At 48.0% G+C, this 19,525-nt stretch overlaps 2 protein-coding genes across 3 annotated transcripts in view; one reads left to right on the plus strand and one right to left on the minus strand.

Moving 5' to 3' along the window:
• Positions 1-672: 672 nt before the first annotated feature.
• ATG10 (autophagy related 10) overlaps positions 673-19,525 on the minus strand; it is a 78,841-nt gene continuing 59,988 nt past the window's right edge. The window contains exon 8 of one of the 2 annotated variants that reach the window (XM_054517940.1): positions 673-692. In XM_054517940.1, coding sequence (XP_054373915.1) covers positions 689-692 — 4 coding nt within the window. In that variant the 3' untranslated portion in view covers positions 673-688. Of the gene's footprint in view, positions 693-17,779; positions 19,231-19,525 lie in introns of those variants that run through there. The other variant, XM_036403497.2, reaches the window with a different exon arrangement.
• RPS23 (ribosomal protein S23) lies at positions 12,032-13,765 on the plus strand. The gene is made up of 4 exons (XM_036403498.2): positions 12,032-12,111; positions 12,364-12,523; positions 13,254-13,374; positions 13,571-13,765. Exons 1-4 carry the CDS (start codon positions 12,108-12,110, stop codon positions 13,715-13,717), a joined length of 432 nt encoding a protein of 143 aa, XP_036259391.1. The 5' UTR covers positions 12,032-12,107; the 3' UTR covers positions 13,718-13,765.

Genomic DNA, 19,525 nt, shown 5'->3' on the forward strand with positions numbered 1-19,525 from the left:
CATCCCCGGCTCCATCCCCGCTCCATCCCCGCTCCATCCTCGGCTCCATCCCCTGCTGCATTCCCGCTCCACTCCTGGCTCAATCCCCGCTTCATCCCCGCTCCATCCTTGACCCATCCCCTCTCCATCCCCGGCTCCATTCCCCACTCCATCCCTGCTCCAGCTCCATCCCTGCCTCATCCCCAGGGTTATTCCCCTCTCCATCCCCGCTCCATCCCTGGCTCCATCCCCGGCTCCATCCCCGCTCCATCCCCGCTCCATCCCTGCTCCAGCTCCATCCCTGCCTCATCCCCAGGGTTATTCCCCGCTCCATCCTCGGCTCCATTCCCCACTCCATCCCCACTCCTTCCTTGACCCATCCCCGCTCCATTCCCTGTCCTATCCCCACTCCATCCCCGCTCCAGCCGCACTGACACTGCCCTCCGTGTGCTCCCCTGTGCACCTCCCAGGTATCTCCTGAAGCCATGATCACAGTCTGGGGAAATTGCCCCCGGGTGAGAGCTGCTTACTCGGGGGGAAGAGGGAACAGGATCAGAGGGCTCCAAAATCACACTGAGGGTCACTTCCCATCTGCACTTAACCCCAGCCTTGAAGGGAGGCGAGAGTGATGTTCAGGAGCAGCTCTGGAATTTCTCCTTCTGTTCACAGAAAGAATTGAGCGCATTCTGAAGTCTTATTGTATCTTATGTCACCTACAGATAAAAGAGATGAGATAGATGTTAATGTTAAATGATAGATGTTGTGTTAAATATCTCCACCTAACTGATGTGAAAGCAAGGCACTGCAAGCTTTGGAACCAAATATTTGGAAGCAGTTTCCTTTCTTCAGCACTAATGCAGTTCATGTGTGTCCAGCTTCTTGGAGCAATTGTTTTGGTGCTTTGAATTCTAAAATTACTGAGTGGTTTGGGTTGCGAGGGATCTTAAAAATCACCCAGTGCCACCCCTGCCATGGCAGGGACACCTCCCAGGGTCCCAGTGTCCAGCCTGGCCTTGGGCAGTGCCAGGGATGCAGGGGCAGCCCCAGCTGCTCTGGGCACCCTGTGCCAGGGCCTGCCCACCCTGCCAGGGAACAATTCCTCATTGCCAAGATCCCAGCCAGCCCTGCCCTCTGGCACTGGGAAGCTCTAGGCCAGGCCGCAGCTGTGAAATGCCCACAGAATTGCAGTTTGGTGTTTCAGATCAATGCCGGGGTCTCTGCTGCTCACAGTGACCCCAAGATGTGTTAGAGAGTCTCTGTTCCCAGCCCAGCAGTTGAAGAAGCAGTCAGAGCTCTTCATTTCTCAGTCTCAAGGTTGTTTATTGTTCCTTATCTATAAAATTCTTTCTCCTGTCCTGCCCAGGTCCGCTCAGCAGGACACTCAGAGGCACTCTGCCTGCCCCAGGGCAGGGTTATCTTTTTATACTAAAAACTACCTGTGCAATATTTACAGTTACTTCCCAATACCTGTCACCCATGTTAGACAGTGAGCTTCTACTCTAAACCAACCCAAAAGTGCCAACATCACCCAGAAGATGAGGCCAAGAAGAAGGAGAAAGGCTGGACATGCCCAGATCCCTCCATCTTGCCCCCTGAACCCCCATACCAAAAACCCCAAAATCTACTTTTCCAACCCATGATAAATTCACTGTCATTCTGCTTAATTTGTCCTGGCTGGCAGATCTTCCTCTAAGGTTGGTAACTTGCCCCATGGGTCACAATCAAACCCACAGGGGCATCCTGGGCTCTGTGCCAGGGTCTCTGAGCCCCCTGGCAGGGTCTGGGCTGCTCAGGACAGACAGAGGGATGTCTGGGTGCTGACAGATCAAGACACCAAAGCCCCCCCACATCACTGTGACTGCAGGGGGTTGCCTCTCTCTGGGTCATCCTCAAGAGATTTGTGGGTCAGACACACTGGGAGCCCTAAGAATCACAGAGTCATAGAATGGCTTGGGCTGGAAGGGACCTTAGAGGTCATTTAGTTCCAAAATCTGTAAGAGCCAAAATGAGGGATGTGGGGCTGCAGGGGCTCTCCAAAATGCAGTTTGTTCCATCCAAGGCATTACAGCAGCCCAGGGTCATGGGGACAGAGCTGTGCCCACAGCTGTCAGCTCCAGCTGCAGGCAGGCCTGGAGACCCTTTGGTTTTGGTCACAGTGCATTCTAGACTTTTCTTTTGGTCACAATGCATTATAGACTTTTCTTTGCTGAGCATCTTCATACAGCAGAACCAATCTGTACCTTAACTATTATCTACAGCCCATCATAACTACTTTAATTACCATATTCATGTCACTGTTCTCCAGTCACTAACAGTCAGTACATCACAGTTTAAGCCAGAAGTTGTTTTTCAGTTTTCTTGCAGTGGAAAATTCTGAGACCTTTTTTCTGCTTGCAACTTTGCTGCCTTGTTTGCCTGTGCTCTCTTTGTGCTTGGTAAAAACATCTTCTTGTTTGGGGTGGGTTTATCCTTTGCTCTAAGCCATACAAACCCCTTCTAACTCACACAGCCTTTGCCTCCTTGGTTATCCAGTGAGACTGGCTCAGCAATTCTTTTCTTCTATATCAAAACTTGCTTCCATCTCTATTCCTGCATCAGACTCTACATTTAAAAAAATTTCTGTCAAGCATACACATACCTGTGAGACTTTCTTGTCAAACTTTCACCCTTCCCAACAAAATCCTTAAATATCAGGCAGGACACAGCCATAGACCAACCTGCAGGCATCAGACACCCAGTCCTGCCCTGCTACCTGCTGATGGCACCACCACCAGTGAAGCTTCACTTGGCTGATTAGGAGCTCCTGCCTGTGGCATTCCAGATATTGGAGAATGATGGGGGCTTTAGCATTGTAATCATTAAAAAGGATTTGCCATCTTAATTCATTTCTCCTTCTGGGATGCAGAGGGTATCTGCTCATCTGAGAAATCCCCCAACAGCTTGTCCTCAGTTGAGCGGCTTCTATCCAATTTAAGGAGGAGTAAAGATGCTTATGTGACAATCCCAGATTGAAAAATGAGATGAGGGAATGTAGGATTAAGCAAAAACCACTTGAAGATAACCCCTAAATTTTCTGAGAAGCACCAGCAATGCATGATGCTGAAGTTAGAGCAATTACACCAGAACAGACGCAGGGCTCAGTTAAAAAATCTAAGGAGCCCAGGGAATGGACAGAAGTGTCACACACTTTTCTAAACACTGTGAGGTCACTAATGCCACTGCCCAATGCCTCAGCACTGCTGGCTCCTAAACAAATGGAGGGAAAGGCACAGAGAGGCTTTCTGGTGGTGCCTGGAGATCTGATCCACGTGCATCCACTTCCCAAGCATTCCTCATCCACTTGGAAGTAGAAGCTAAGAAATAAAAACGCTGAAACACAAACCAGCAGGGGCCAAAAGAAGGAAAAAAAAAAAAAGTGTTCTTTCAGGGCAGAGGAAGTGAAAGAAAGTGGCATAAACAATAACCTAGCAGGCCACAGGTAAAGTCAGCACAGGCTGAGCCCCAGATGATGCTCTGTGACAATTGAATGCACCTTTAACTGCATTTCCACCCACTGTGTTTCTATTTATCAATTGATCAATACCTGCTTTCTTGAACCACCATGTCACACCAGAAAAAATATTGCCAATTTGCCCAGAAAAAATGGGGAGATTGCAGACAACCCAGGAAACACCTAACACCAAACTGCCAGCATAGATTAAACCAGAATAAATCAGTGAAAATATCCTGTCTCGCTTTATATTAATGCTAGGGGTACTGATAATAAATCAGTAATCAGCAATCAACTGGAATATTGGTGAAGCAAAGAGCAAGAGTAAAAGCCTTTTCTCACCCCTTGACTCTTGCTGATAGCAACAACAAATCAACATTTCTTAAAAAATGCTGCTTTTTCATGAGGTTCAAGCATAAACAAATACACTTGGTACCTGAAAAGAAATTAGGTCCTCATTCTGGTGAAGAATGATGACAAAATCAGCATCTCAGAGTTACTGGGGTGTGTAAGAAATTCAGAATAGAGCCTTGCACGCAGCAGTGCTGACAAGGGCGTGGTTAGGGGAGCTCCTGTGATTCCTTTTTTGAATTGCTGTCACACTTTTGCCTGGTTTTTGTTGAAACACTTACGAGCCTTAAAACGCAACGCACAGAGCTCCATTATTAAGCTTTAACCTTCCTAACATCTTGTTAGATAAACTTTCTGTAGCTTAGGGAGTTATTCTAGACAAGTGTTATTGTTCTATTTGTCCTTGCTTTTCTACTTTTTACATAACTTTTCTGCTGCCCAATCTCATGGCTGCTGCTCAGCTCCAATCACAGTTCTGCTGTCTCTGGGGCCTGCCTTTTGCAGCTTTCCCAAAACCCTCTGATTTTGTGGATTCCCACAGAAATCAACCAGGAAAAGCTTCATCCTTGAACATTTTGTGGCCACAAATGAACCACCTGTAGGGCAAAGTCAGTGGGAAGTCAGCAGAATCCCAGGATCACAGAGGGTGGAGAATCCCTCCCAGCCCATGGAGTCCCAGCTGTGTCCCATCCCCACCCTGTCCCCAGCCCAGGGCTCTGAGTGCCACCTCCAGGGGACACCTGCAGGGCTGGGCACTCCAAACCCCCCTGGGCAGTGCCAAGGCAGCTCCTGAGCCCCCTTTCCATGGGGAAATTCCTGCTGTGCCCACCCTGAGCCTGCCCTGGCCCAGCCTGAGGCCGTTTCCTCTTGTCCTGCTGCTTGCAGCCTGCAAGATGGGCAGTGCTGGGCTGAAAATGGTCAATGCTGGGCTGGAAAGTGCCCAGCATTCCGAGAAAACTGCTGTTTGTCATCCTTCCTCCCCCCAGTTTGGAGGTGAGGTGTTGGTTGTGGTTACTCCTGATGCAGAACTCGTCCTGTGAGGATCAGGCAGCAAGGTGCCACTTGTCTGCTCCCCATCTCCCACCAAGGCAGCCCAGACATTCCCACCCCCAGGAAGGAGGCACTGCAGCTCTTATTGTACTTTAAACAATGGGTTTTTTGTGGGTTTTGGTTTGTTTTTTTTTTTAATCTACCTTAGAGAAAAGGTGATGATATTCAGTTGAAGTCAGTGCAAAGGCTCACAGCTCTTTGTCAGGGGTGTGAAGCATCCAGAGAGTGACAGGGGGGACGTGGCACCCTGGCCACCCCCGGTGTGTCACCGCTGTCCAGCCACCCCCTGTCACACAGGGCGACCAGATGGACACTCGTGGGGACCCGGGGGTGACAGCTGTGCTGCAGGAGCTGTGCACAGGCTGGGTTTGCGTGGCACGAGGATGGATAACTTATCCCTGTGGCTGCATCTCCTCGAGCACACACACACACACAGCACAAATCATTTCCAGCTGTTTGCAGTTACCTCCCAGTGCCACTTCAGGTCACCACAAAGCTTCCCAAATTAGCCAAAGTGTGAGGTGTCAGCCACTTCAAACATCACCTTTTTAATCTAACAGCAGATCGTTGCTGCTCTGACTCACAGCTCACTGGCAATGCAAGGAGGCAAGGACAGAAAACTGGCCTTAAAACACACAAAAATCTTGTCTCAGTTCCAACACCATCCTCCCTCTGGGAAACTAACCAGGCCAAAAAGCATCCTTCCGGGATAGGATGCAAAAAATAATCCTTTTACACCTATTTTCTGCTTCCCTGGGAGGGCAGGCAGCCCAGCTGCCCCTGGATCCCTGGCAGTGCCCAAGGCCAGGCTGGACACTGGGGTTTGGAGCAGACTGGAAAGTGTCCCTGTCTCCATGATATTTTCTGAAAAATCCCTTTGCCAGGATTTTTCTCCTGAGAAGCCTCAGAACAGAAATGTCAACAAAGATTATCTGATTGCTTGGAATGTGGTTTGGGGGTTGCTCACCAACAGGTGCATCTTTGGTTGGTTCCATGTGAATTGTTTTTAATTAATGACCAATCACAGCCCAGCTGTGTCAGGCTCTCTCAATCTGTCACGGGTTTTTATTAACATTCTTTTCTAGCTTTCTGATGTCTCCTTTCTCTTTCTTTAGTATAGTTATAGAATAGAATAGAATAGAATAGAATAGAATAGAATAGAATAGAATAGAATAGAATAGAACAGAATTATTATTATATTATATTATATTATATGTTATTATATTATATATAATATTATAATAATATTGTATAAATATATATTTATATATTTATATATCTATTTATAATATATAATAATATATTATATATAATATCTATTTTATATAAATATACATACATATAAATATATATAGAATCTATATAAATTATATATAATTATATTTATTACAATATAGTATAATAGTATAGTATATATAATTTACATAGATTATATATATAATTTATATAGATAATATATATATAAATATATAAAAATATATATTATCTATGTAAATATTATATTATATTATATTATATTATATTATATTATATTATATTATATTATATTATATTATATTATATTATATTATATTATATTAGCCTTCTGAGAACTTGGAGTCAATTCTCATCTCTCACCTCATCCTGGGGACCCTCACAACAACACCACAGCAATTAATAACCACATGTCCCTGCCATGGCAGGGCGTGGGATTTAAGGTTCCATCCAACCTAAAATAGTCTGGGATTCCGGGATTACCTTTTTTTGGGTCCCACATCCCCAAAGGATCCCACCCCTGAGAAATCCCCATGCAGACTCCAGGCCTTCCTGCCCCCTCAGGGAAGGGTCGGGGGGGGGGAATTACCCCAAAAAAATGTTTGTTTGCTTCAATGTTGGAGTTTCTTGCTTCCTGGTTTTGTGAACTTGCCTCCAAACTGCAAGAACTGGGGGAAAAACCAACGTGGTCTGCTAGCATATCCTCTCTACTTGTGTGTCTGGAAGGTATTTGTTCCCATCTTCAACTGCCCATTCCATTTCTTGGAAAAATAATCAAAAGAGGTATTGTCCCAGTCATTTCACAGGAAAAGAAGAGCTATTGAAATACAGCATGTTCTTACTCTTTGTGAAAGGGAGAATCCATTTTGCCACCGAAACTGCAGGAGGCAGCATTATTTTAGTGTAGGAGTATTATGTGAAGGTTTTCTGCCCCCCAAATTTTTTTTCTTTTTGCCCCACAGAAATCCCAGTGTGTGTCACAACCCAGCTGTGCAGCACCAGGGATCAGATTATAGCGGGAGTTTCAGGATAAGTGGTGGGATTTTGGGTGGATTTGTCCGCTTGGCCAACCGAGACATTTAATTTTAGAAGCGCTTATCTGGCAGCACTCTCCAAAGCTGCCCTGAGGGCTGTGCCCGGGAGGGGAGATCTGAAAAAAGGAAGGAGACTCAGACTCTCTGTGGGTCCCAGGAAGAACAGAATAATTCGGGTTGGACACTGATTTAATCTTGTTCCAACCCCCTGTCCCTCCAGGGACGCACCTTGAGGCCACCTGTGCCTGCACACCTCTCACCCATCAGCCTGAATATTGACTCTATTCTTATTTCTCGTCTCAAATCAGACATGTGCTTTTAACTATTGTTTATTTCACTTAGTGAAATGTTCTTATCTGAACCCATTTTTGGTACAATTCCCTTCCAGGAAAGAGGGAGAGGCTGTGTGGTGTTTAGCTGCAATCTGGAGTTAAAAAATGACATATTGGATTCAAACAAACAAACAAACAAACAAACAAAACCAAAACAAAAAAAAAAGCCAAAAACTCAAAACCAAAAACCAAACAAAAAAAAAACCCCACCAAAAAACCCAAAAAACAACAAAAAAAAAAAAAAACCAAACTAAAACAAAACAAAACAAAACAAAAAAAAAAAAAACCAGTAATTTTGAAGAATGTGGTGGAACAAAGAAAATTTGTCTTAACAGAAGTGTCCCCAAGTTCTGGTGTAGTTTAAAAAGAAAGAGCAAACCCCATCCCCATAGTAGTTCCATGGCAAACCATCTCTTTCCCAGATCTTTACCTTTTAATGAAAATTTGTCCAGTAAATACCAGTTTGTCATGGTATATTTATATGTTTTTTGTGTTCACCAATTGTCTTCCTAGTTAGCTTTTTAGTATTCCTAACTTTGTAAAGCAAAGCTGCAGCACTTTCACAAAGACAAAATGGTTTTGAAATTACCAAACGACAACTGCATTCCAATATTGGAGCTGCATCTTCAAGAGCTGTCTTTTAAAACAGTAAAATGTTTTCTCCTCAAAGTGTCGATGGGGTTTATGGTTTTGTTTGGGATTGCTTGGGGGTTTTTTTGGTTTTTTTTTTGCAGGGGGAGGTTGGATTTTTATAATACTTAGAATTTTTTTTTTATTAGTTATTATATAAAGGTTGAATGTAAAACAAGGACTGTGTTAACACAAACACGTAAATACAAAATATGTATTTTCCACTTAAGCCACGAGCACAGGCTGTGTTACAAATGATGTGTTTATATCTAATTACTGCCTCTTCAGAGTCATTCCCAAAAGGGGAAGGGAACGTTCATGATTTGGATGGATGCAGCTTGGCAGCGTGGACTGAAGCAGCTTTCAGAAATCAGAAACATGAGCTCGTTTCTGTTACAGGACTTCACTCTGTGCAGATCTCCTCAGGGACAGGGGCAGAAATTAAAATATCACAATGCTTCTGGATCTCTGGAAGTGCCCAAGGCCAGGCAGGAAGGGGCTTGGAGCAGCCTGGGATGGTGTAAAGTGTCCCTGCCATGGCAGGGCTCGTGGAATCCCAAGGAACAGGGAATATTTCTGTGTCTGCTCTGGGCTGCCCTGACCCCCAGGGCAGCACTGACTCTGACCCTCATCCATGGAGAAAGTTTCCCAGACTTCAAGACAGACTGGAATTTCCACAAAAGTGTGAAATAGGTTATAGAGAGCAGTGTAGGTGCGTCACTGGGTGAGAAATTGAGGGTTTGGGGTTTTTAGTGTGTTGTGGATGGCAGCAAGATGGAGGGCACAGGGTGTTGTCCTGGGTTTCTTCTTCAAGTTTCTTCTTCCTTCTTCTCCATGGGTTTGGGTGGCATTTTGTAATTGGGCAGAAAAGTCCCCATTGTGGGCTCCTTGGGATCAGTTATTGGGTTAAAAGGGAAAATAATCTCAGTGTCAGTTCTTAATTGGATAACTTAGCTTTAAAAGCCCTTGTAACAAGAGATTGTTGGCCATTTTGTGCCTTCTAATGAAAAGCTGATCAACTCACAGCAGTGAGACTGTTTTAGTGATAAGAAATAATAAACACCTGAGTCCAAACACAAATTACTGTCTCAAGTGCCTTCAACCCAGACCCAGAGAAACCCACAACTGAAACCCCCACAAGGGCTGGCACTGGATGGGATTTAGGGTCCCTCCCAACACACACCACTCCAGGATTCCATGAAAAGCTGCAAGCAAGAGCCACAGAGCCAGTGAGGTCGGAAAAGACCCATGAAACCAGCCAGCCCAACCATCTCCTGTGGGAATCCATAAAATTAGAGGGTTGGGGAAGCTGCAAAAGGCAGGCTCTAGAGACAGTAGAACTGTGATTAGAACTAAGTAGTGCTTATGAGATAGGTTAGCAAAAAAATTATGTAAAAAGTAGAAAAGACAAATAGAACAATGGTCTGTGTATTAATGCTTTTTTAGAGTAAGTCTTTAAGCTGTAGAAAAGTATATAAGTATATTTAGTGAGACATTAGGGAGTTTTAAGCTTAATAACGGAGCTCTGTGTATTGTGTTTTAAGGCTTACAAGTAGGTTTTGTGTTTGAAATGAGTAAGTAGTGTTTTAACTGAAGGTATGTGTGTGAATCCCCCCTGGGATGGGGACCTGCTGGGGTACCTCTTGCCCATTCCCCAACTTCTGGGACTCAGGCTGGGCCCTCCCAGGGGGCTCCTCTATCAGGGGAGACCCTCCTGGAGTGGTTTTGTGTCAGGAAAGAGAGAAACACTGGATTTCTTTGGTCTTTAGGTTCTTGTTTATTTTTATCTTACCTAAAGTTTGGCACGCTGTCCACACTCAGCACACTGGAAAAGCACCACAAAAATGGCCAACAATCTCTTCTTACAAGGTCTTTTAAAGCTAAATTATCCAATTAAGAGCTGACACCTAGATTATTTTCCTTTTTAACCCAATAACTGATCCCAAAGAGCTGCCAATGAGGACTTTCCTGCCCAATTACAAAATGCCACCCAAACCCATGAAGAAGGAGGAAAAAGAAGCAAGAAGGAAGAAGCCCAGGATGACACCCTGTGCCCTCCATCTTGCTGCCATCCACAACACGCTAAAAACCCCAAACCCTCAATTTCTCACCCAGTGACGCACCTACACTGCTCTCTATAGTCCATTTCACACTTTTGTGGATTCCAGTCTGTCTTGAAGTCAGGGAAACTTTCTCCATGGATGAGGGTCAGAGTCAGTGCTGCCCTGGGGTCAGGGCAGCCCAGAGCAGACACAGAAATATTCCCTGTGCTGCCCTGGGTTTCCACAGGGACCCGACCCCGTCCTGGCTGGACAGCCTTTTCCAGGAAGGAATTCTCCCACTATCCAACCTGAACCTCTCCTGCTGCAACTTTTCACCATTTTCTCTCACCCTGCTGCTTCCTCCCTGGGGGAATAGCAGAATCCCAGCTCAGCACAGGCTCATTCCAGGCAGAAATCCTGGTTCAAGCCTCACCAGGCCCTGGGCACAGTCCCTGCCCATCTCAGACCCTCTGTGGGACTCGAACCTGCGATCTCTGGGACCCCAGCCCTCCATTCCAGGGACGCCCAAAGGCCTCTGTAGAACAAGGCCCACACAAAGAAAAAAACCAAAAAAAACCCAAAAGACGCCAAAACCTGTGGTTTTACCTGTCAGTGATAACAATCAGGTGATCTTTTATTGGCAGTTCTGCACACCAGTAGCAGCCAGGAGCTCCTCTGAGTGGGTTGGGCACTCAGGCTTGGTGGCAAAGGTCACCAGGCAGAGCCAGGCTGGACATCACCTGTGAAAAATGTGCATTTTATTATTGGCTCTTGGCAAATCTTAAAATGAATATTATATGTGTTGTGTTAGAAAGTAATGCGGTATCATTTTCTTGAGTAGTGTGTTAAATATAGTTTTAGGTTATAACAAAATGTCAAAATAGAAGCTATGCTATGTAAGATACTTTTTCTAAAGAAAGTACTTGCACTGAGATAGCAGCCACAGGACACCTGAATCTTTCAGAGAAATGGAATTTCTTGCTCCATTATCAGAACAAATGAACTTCTTCCTGCCTCGCTCAGCCCTGAAGAGCTGTCAGGATTCAGAGGAAGCAGCTGACACTGCTCAGACAGAATCCTGTCTTTGAATGGAATTGATGCATCATGGATGAGGTGTATGAATATGCAACAGGCTGGTGTTTTAAGGGTTAATCCTCTGTTAACGTGGGGCCTTTTTGGGCTTATTTTGCCCAGAAAGAGGTACCGAGACATCTGTAACTCTTTGTTTGTATTGTCTTGTATTGTCCTAATCCAAATTGTCCAAATTTTTATTACTCTAATTGTATTGCTATTTTTATAACCCTTTTATTACTATTAAACTTTTAAAATTTTCAAAACAAGTGATTGGCATTTTTCACATCACCTCAGCCCTGTGGCCAGGTGAGGATGAAAAGAGCTGGAGCACGCGTGTGCATGTGCATTAACAGCTGTTACATTGATTAGCACGTGCAGAAGGATTTTAGAAACAGGTGTAAACCCTTTGGAATGAAGAAACACACTTGTGTAACTGTAAATGATCCACAAAACTGTATGTGATCTACAAAAGCGAGCACCTCGGTGTGGGTGACAGGATGAGACAGACACATCCCCACGCAAGCAATGCGGTAATAAATCAATGCTGATTTTCCGTGTCTAGCTTTGGTTCCACAATTTTCTTTCCCAATTTTCTCTGAGGCCTGAAGGAACCCGAGACCTCCGGCGCACGAACCGCCCTCACCGGGACTCGAACCCGATACCACCAGAGGGAGGGGGTCCTCACTGCACCGCCCTGGCGGGACTCGAACCCGGGCCTCTCTGCTCTCTGCGAGGCCGCCCCTCGGCGTGCCGGTCGGTATTTGCATCAGGCGCGGCGCGGGCAGCCTGCGCGGGTCCTGCCGGGCGCGGCTATAGGCGGCGGGCGCGGAACCTCCTCCCTCCTTTCTCGCTCGGCAGTCGCGCGGAGAAGATGGGTGAGAACCGTGCCGCGCCGGGGCCGGGGCGGGGAGCGGGGCCGGGAACGGGGCTGCAGGATCCCCATCGCTGCCCGCGGCACTCCGCTGGCGCTGCCCGCCCCTCCGCAGCTGGCTGTGTGCGCTGCGGGCAGCGCTGCGGGCCGTGAGGCCGCGTCCGCCATTACCCGCTGCGTGCCCGCCATGGGCCTCAGGCCGCCTTCCCCTCATGGCTCCCTCCCCTCCTCACGCCGGCCCCGTCTCGCCCTGCAGGGAAGTGCCGAGGCCTCCGCACCGCTCGGAAGCTGCGCAGCCACCGCCGGGACCAGAAGTGGCACGACAAGCAGTACAAGAAGGCGCACCTGGGCACGGCGCTGAAGGCCAACCCCTTCGGGGGCGCTTCCCACGCCAAAGGCATCGTGCTGGAGAAAGTGTGGGTGATCCTCCCGGCTGGAATGGGCGTCCCAGAACCCCTGGGATGCAGCTCCCGTGAAGGATGAAAAACAGGGATTCGGGGTGGTTTTTTTCCAAAAATTAAGGGGGAAGAAATAAAGATCTTGGGCCAGAATCAGTTGAAAATAAAATAAAAATGGGAGGGTTGGTACAGGTTACGGCAGAATGAAAAACGTGTGGGGTTTTGTCAGAAATTAGGAAAAAACAGGATTTGTGGCAAGAGTAAAACAAAATAATTTTCTTTTAAAACAGATTTTTTTTTATAGTTGATAATTGGGATTTTTTGGCACCAGTGGAAGGGAAATAGTGCTCGTGTGTCATAGATCCTACCTACTTCTTGGGGTTTTTTTCCTCCTCAGTAATTTGTAAATTTCATTGGGATGCTGCCACAGCTCTGTTTTTGAGGCAGTGTTTTTGTGATTTCAGTTCTGGGATTTCTCTTTCTGCGTTTTTTTTTTAGAATTTTACCGAATTGATCTGGAGATCATTTCAGTTTCTGTTTGCCTTAGGAAGTGGTATTTTATGGATTCAGGCCTAAATCTAGTTTAAACAATATTGATTATTAATTCAGTACTTCTAAACTAGCTTACAGGTGTTGAGGTACCGATACAAATTCCACTGAACACAAGGTGAAAAGGTTAATTTTGTGTTAATTAATGCCCCTCCTGGTCCCCCACACTGATCTCTTTGCTGGCTGGTTTCCTTTGCAGGGGGGTCGAGGCCAAGCAGCCCAACTCTGCCATCAGGAAATGTGTCAGGGTCCAGCTCATTAAGAACGGCAAAAAAATCACAGCTTTTGTCCCCAACGATGGCTGCCTGAACTTCATCGAGGTAATTGCCCAGCCCCCTAAAAAGGGTGAAAATCAGATTTACTGTCTCAGCACTGATGAAATCTGGTGACGGGGCTGGGTTTGGTGGGCTTTGGTCGGCACCCTGAGCGTTCCCAGGCTGTGCTGGGGCAGGTGCAGCTCCCTCGGGGGGGTGTTTGGGGCTGGCTCTGGTGCTCACTGTCCCTGTCCTGTGCCAGGAGAACGACGAGGTGCTGGTGGCTGGCTTCGGGCGCAAGGGCCACGCCGTGGGGGACATCCCTGGCGTGCGCTTCAAGGTGGTCAAGGTGGCCAACGTGTCCCTGCTGGCCCTCTACAAGGGCAAGAAGGAGAGACCCAGGTCGTAAACCCTCACCGGCCTGACAGGACCACCAATAAAATCTTGGGTTTTAAAAGCGTTCTCTGCTTCTTACTCAGGGGTTGATGCAGGAGATGGGGAGGTCACAAAAATCTAAAAAAAAAATTTAATTTCTCCCTAGGTCTGGCCAAGGAAAAAGCCCAAATCCTAATGTTCCTTTGGGAGCACTAATCAGGAATCAAAATATCCCCTCATGGCCTCACAAACTGCAGGAAATTTAATGCATAATTGTGAAAAAGAGCCTTTCTCACATGAAGCCCTGCTGGAGTGCTGGGAATAGTGGTGTTCGTGGCAACACTTCCAGCCTCAGGTGTGAGCAGAGGCACAGAACTCGCTGGGTTTGGGCCCTGAAGGAATTATTGGACCCAACCCAGAGAGTTTCACTTCTGTTAAGTTTAAATTAACTGCTTATTTTGGGGCGAGTCTGCCCAATTTGAAAACACTGTTGTAGTACAGCAGCACTGTGCACTGACTTGGGTGTCTAAATTTTTACCTGTTTAGCCAGATAAAAATGCATAGTTCAGGGGTTTCTTAATACAGTAAAACCTCATAATACTTGGCTGAAGTCAGGGTGAACACTTCCCTTGTTACAACTGCATGGTGAGGGAAAGGCTCTAATTCAAATAATTCCCTTATTTATATAGGAATTCATGTGAGAATTCAGCAATTTATAAAGAAAGAGAGAAGGAATCTTAAGAATACGTTCAGAATCCCTCCTGAGGTTTGGGTAGCCCAGCTCCTGGGGGAGGCAGAAGGGACGGGGACTGTCTCCATGGCGGCTCTAGATTTCCAAATTCCACAGGGGAAACATTCAGCGGGGGCTGTCGTGAGGCCGTGTCGCCACCAGGTGTCGCGACAGGAGCGGGGAGGGGACAGCTGAAACGGAAATGCTCGAGACGAGAACTTGTGTGGGCTGCGACAAAGGAAACGGGGAAATTGGAGCGAACCGGGGCTGCGGAGAGGCACGAGAGCAGCCTCGTGCTGGATCCAGGCTGGGCTGAGCAGGGGAAGCAGCCCTGGGGGTGCTGAGGGGCAGGGCTGGGACCCCAAAGCCTGTGCTGAGCCCAGAGCCCCGTGCTGGGCCCAGAGCCCAGAGCCCCGTGCTGGGCCCGGAGCCCCGAGCCCAGAGCCCCGTGCTAGGCCCGGAGCCCAGAGCCCCGTGCTGGGCCCAGAGCCCAGAGCCCCGTGCTGGGCCCAGAGCCCAGAGCCCAGAGCCCCGTGCTGGGCCCGGAGCCCAGAGCCCCGTGCTGGGCCCAGAGCCCAGAGCCCCGTGCTGGGCCCAGAGCCCAGAGCCCAGAGCCCCGTGCTGGGCCCAGAGCCCAGAGCCCCGTGCTGGGCCCAGAGCCCAGAGCCCAGAGCCCCGTGCTGGGCCCGGAGCCCAGAGCCCAGAGCCCCGTGCTGGGCCCAGAGCCCAGAGCCCCGTGCTGGGCCCGGAGCCCAGAGCCCAGAGCCCCGTGCTGGGCCCAGAGCCCAGAGCCCAGAGCCCCGTGCTGGGCCCGGAGCCCAGAGCCCCGTGCTGGGCCCGGAGCCCAGAGCCCCGTGCTGGGCCCAGAGCCCAGAGCCCCGTGCTGGGCCCAGAGCCCAGAGCCCCGTGCTGGCCCCAGAGCCCAGAGCCCAGAGCCCCGTGCTGGGCCCGGAGCCCAGAGCCCCGTGCTGGGCCCGGAGCCCAGAGCCCCGTGCTGGGCCCAGCCCAGCGTGGGCAGCAGGGCAGGGGGGATTCTGCCCCTCTGCCCCTCAGTCAGAGCCCACCTGCAGAGCTGCCCCAGCCCTGGGCCAGCCCAGCAAGGAGCTGGAGCTGCTGCAGCCAGGCCAGAGGAGGCTCCAGCACGGGCAGAGGGATGGAGCAGCTCTGCCGGCAGCAAAGGCTGGCACAGCTGCCATTGCTCACCTGGGCAGGAGAAGCTTTGGCCTGAGCTCAGGGTGGCCTGGCAGGGCCTGAAGGGGCTGCAGCAAAGATGGACACAGACAATTGCCAAGGGCTGCAGGGACAGCAGCCAGGCAATGGCTGCCAGTGCCAGAGGGCAGGGCTGGCTGGGATCTTGGCAATGAGGAATTGTTCCCTGGCAGGGTGGGCAGGCCCTGGCACAGGGTGCCCAGAGCAGCTGGGGCTGCCCCTGCATCCCTGGCACTGCCCAAGGCCAGGCTGGACACTGGGACGCTGGGAGGTGTCCCTGCCACGGCAGGGGTGGCACTGGATGGATTTTAAGTCCCTTTCCAGTCCAGCCATCCTGTGATTCTGATGTTGTGCCAGTGCCCAGGAATAGTTTGTGTTACCTGGACTCTGCAGGAAGAACTCAGAGAAAGATGAGCTCAGCAAAACGTCACGAAATCACTACTAGAGTGTTTTAGAGCCTAAAAAAATACGTGTTACATAACCAAACATCCTCCCAAACAGAGGAGAATCCACAGCTGGCCACATTTTCCACCTCATCACCAAAACTAATTAATATTTTCACTTATTAAAGCAGCTGGCCAGCCCATCTGACACCAGCAACACCTGACTGAACAATAACGCTGCTACAGGAGATGTTGTTTTGTAACACACTTGAGGAAGGTGTTAAGAGGGTGCACTGTAAATCCATTCTCTGTTCAAACACAGCAGTGAAATCCCCTCTGCCTTAAGGTGAATTTGTCTTCAGGAGGTGACAGCTGCAACAAGCTCTCAAGTGGGGAACTGAAAGCTTCCTCGTGGTGCAGGGTTTTTTAAGATTTTCATGAAATCCAAGAGATAAAAACCTGTGTGACACCTCCCTAATCCTGAGCACTCAATACAGGGTTACTTCTGCAGCTCTCAGCTTCAGGCTTTTTTTTTTTTTTTTTTATTCTAGGTGGTAAGAATTTGTTGCTAAAAAACCCACCAAATTCCTTGAAACAAATTCCTTTTAAAAGCCCACATGTTGCTAAAAATAGGTATAAATACCCATACACCCGCTGTTCTCTACAAGAGAGTATTTTCGAGGGAATAATTGTAATTTCACCATTCAGAGGGAAGAGCAATCGTCCTTCCTTTGTGCTGGCACTGAATTTATACGTGTGCAATATAAATACAGATGTCCAAACAGACTCATGAAACCATCATCACAGCAAAGAGGGAAGGGGGAAAAAAGTTATTGAGAAAGTTTCACTGAAATTCATGGAGTTCCAGCAACAATTGATACTGATTACTTGGCTGTATTTAGCTGTAATTAAGTAGCTCCACATTTCCTGCCAGGAAAGGAATGTTCCTGTTAGTGAGCAAAGCCAGGCAACCTCAAATCTCCTGGCAGGGGGTTAAATTCTTACCTGGTCATGCTGACACAAATGAGGGATTATGTATGTGGCTACCAACTGCACTCTCCAGAAAAACACATTTTTTGGCCTAGGTGAACACATAAAATTAATTCCTCTTGATGATTCTGGCAACCCAGGGCAGGTATGAGACTGTTCTCTCTTACAAGAGCTCCCCAGAAGTGAAGAACCTCCCTGGATGTGTCTTCCCAGATTAGCAAAGATGAACAACTGAGCAAATTTACAAATCTAAACTGGAAATTTTCTCCTTGGTAGGATGCAAGAGGTCAGACAATGCATGTAGACAAAACCCAAGCTCAGGTCTAAGGATCTTCAATAGTTTAACTAAATAATGAATCACAACATAAAATAGAATCACAAAACAGTGCCACAATTCACTTGATTAAAAAAAAATATATAATTTTCATGCATAAAAATTCAGTTAAGATATCCTAAGTCATTAGGGTGCAAGTGTAAACAGGAAATTGGTTGCCCACCTCTCACCCCAGCCATTAAAAAGGAGATATCCAAATAGACTTATTTATCTCCTTGGTCCCAAATATTTATGTTAGCCTGTATGTGTTTCTCTATCTAACCTCCACGTATTTCTAGTAACTGAGCTGAATTTTAGTTTTCCAGGCAAATTTCGGGGAAGCATTGATACTGATGAGACACAGCACTGTCACCTCACTGTTTGAGCCCAGTGTAATGCCCTGGTCCAATAATGCCCTTCTTTCTTTGCAAATGGTGAGTTAGGGTAGAAAGCAATGGGTGTTGAGACATGTTCCATGTAAAATACAAATATTTATTTTCCTTTAGATATAAATTCCACATTTTGAAGGCTGAGTGCTTCTACTGTTCCAGGGTATCACAAGTGAAGACGACAGAGGAGGGGTGAACTTTTAACAGCTCCTAAACCTGCTGTTATCTCTTTTTGTTGGCTCTTCCTCCTGTCTAAGTCTCACTTAAATTTAAAAATGGGCTGTGGATGCAATTATCAAGCATGTGTTACCAAAAGTGTTAAAAAAAAAAATCAATGTAGCTGTGGGCCATATTTTGTAACTCTTACATGGGGAAAATGGCTTTTCAGGTTGATATGACACAGAACAAAATAAACTATGTGCTTTCATTATTAATTCCAAATGTCTGGCAAACAAATTCTGCGCCCATGGAATTTGAAGGACTGCACTCTGTATTCCCTGCCCACCAATGGCAAGTAATGGAAGTCATAATTTGAAAAAAGAGAATCTGGAACTGTGAAATCCAGCTCTGACGTGGCACACCCTAGACTCTGCATGCAAGTGACAACTGCTGAATGTACAGGGTGAAATGTGGTGTCCCATTTCCAGTGTGGAAATGCTCCAGTGTCAGCTGCTCACACTCCGTTTGACGCTGCAAACAAAATGGGAGTGGGAGAGAAGCCAGGGTGGGTGGCTGGGGAGCTCCTCATCATCTGGCTCCCCGTGGCAGCACCACCAGGCAATCCCCAAACCCCAACAGCTGTCAGGGGAGGCTGCAGCAGCACTGCAGGGCAGGGAGCAAACCTGTGAACAAGCACAGCTACAAGGAGAAACACTGATTGGGAACAACAGCAGCTCCCGGGGGCACGGGGAGCTTCCCTGGCAGGCAGCGGAGCAGGGCAGAGCCAGATGCTCCCACAGGGCTGCTCCAGGCTCCTGAGCTCCAGAGCTGGACCTGCTCACTCCGTGCAGGCTCCAAGGGCTCTGTGTGTGACAGCCCCGTCCCCTTTGCTCCCTGAGGTGTGATGTGTGGGGGATATTCCCGGGATGAGGATGTTCTGTGTACTGGGGAACACGGGCTGGAGAAGGTGGCTCCCAGTCTCAGCCCATACCCTAGGTGCCACAAGATCACACCACATCCCACAAGCATTTTTCCATTTTGCTTTCTCTGCCCCACAGATGGTGCAGATTTTCTAGAGGTAAGCTCAGTAGACCCAGCAACTCTGGCTCTGGCTTGTGCATCTGTGTGCAGCCTCAGCAGGAGATGAGTGACTTCAAGGGAGGTCAGGCCTGGGTGGTGCTGGGGAGGTGCTCCCAGAGCTGCAGCCAATTCCCACATCCTCAGTGTGAGCTCTGGCCACAGAAAGAGCCATGAGCAACCATTTGCATTCTGGCATGGCTGAGCAGCCAGGAAGGACCCTTCCACTTCACGCCCTGGGAAGTCTGCAGCAGCTTTATCACAGACTAACCACTCCCAGTCCTTCAGCTCAAGGCCCTGGAGAGGGGACAGCAGACACAGAAAAAGGAGTTAAATCAAAATCCTTGCAGCAGTTATGCCAGACCCCCAACCCTGTGCTGGGGGAACCAATATAAAACACTCCTGCACACCTGAGAGGGACCCCAGGAGCTCAGGGACACTCTGGACTCATGAAGGCTGTCAGCAATGGGCTGAGCACCTCTCTCTCTCTGCACCAATTTTCATTGCAAAGCAAGTGAGGCAACAAGGCAGGCAGCTAAGCAAAACCCTGAAAGGGGAGTCCTAAATTAAGCAAGAGCTTCAAAAGGAGGAG

This window comes from Molothrus ater, chromosome Z, assembly GCF_012460135.2.
Source record: "Molothrus ater isolate BHLD 08-10-18 breed brown headed cowbird chromosome Z, BPBGC_Mater_1.1, whole genome shotgun sequence".
NCBI lineage: Eukaryota > Metazoa > Chordata > Aves > Passeriformes > Icteridae > Molothrus > Molothrus ater.

Excerpts from the sequence above, each read along its gene's own strand:
- RPS23 (XM_036403498.2), top strand. Across the intron at positions 12,524-13,253 it reads GGCATCGTGCTGGAGAAAGT|GGGGGTCGAGGCCAAGCAGC; the intron begins GTGGGTGATCCT and ends TTTCCTTTGCAG. Across the intron at positions 13,375-13,570 it reads GCTGCCTGAACTTCATCGAG|GAGAACGACGAGGTGCTGGT; the intron begins GTAATTGCCCAG and ends GTCCTGTGCCAG.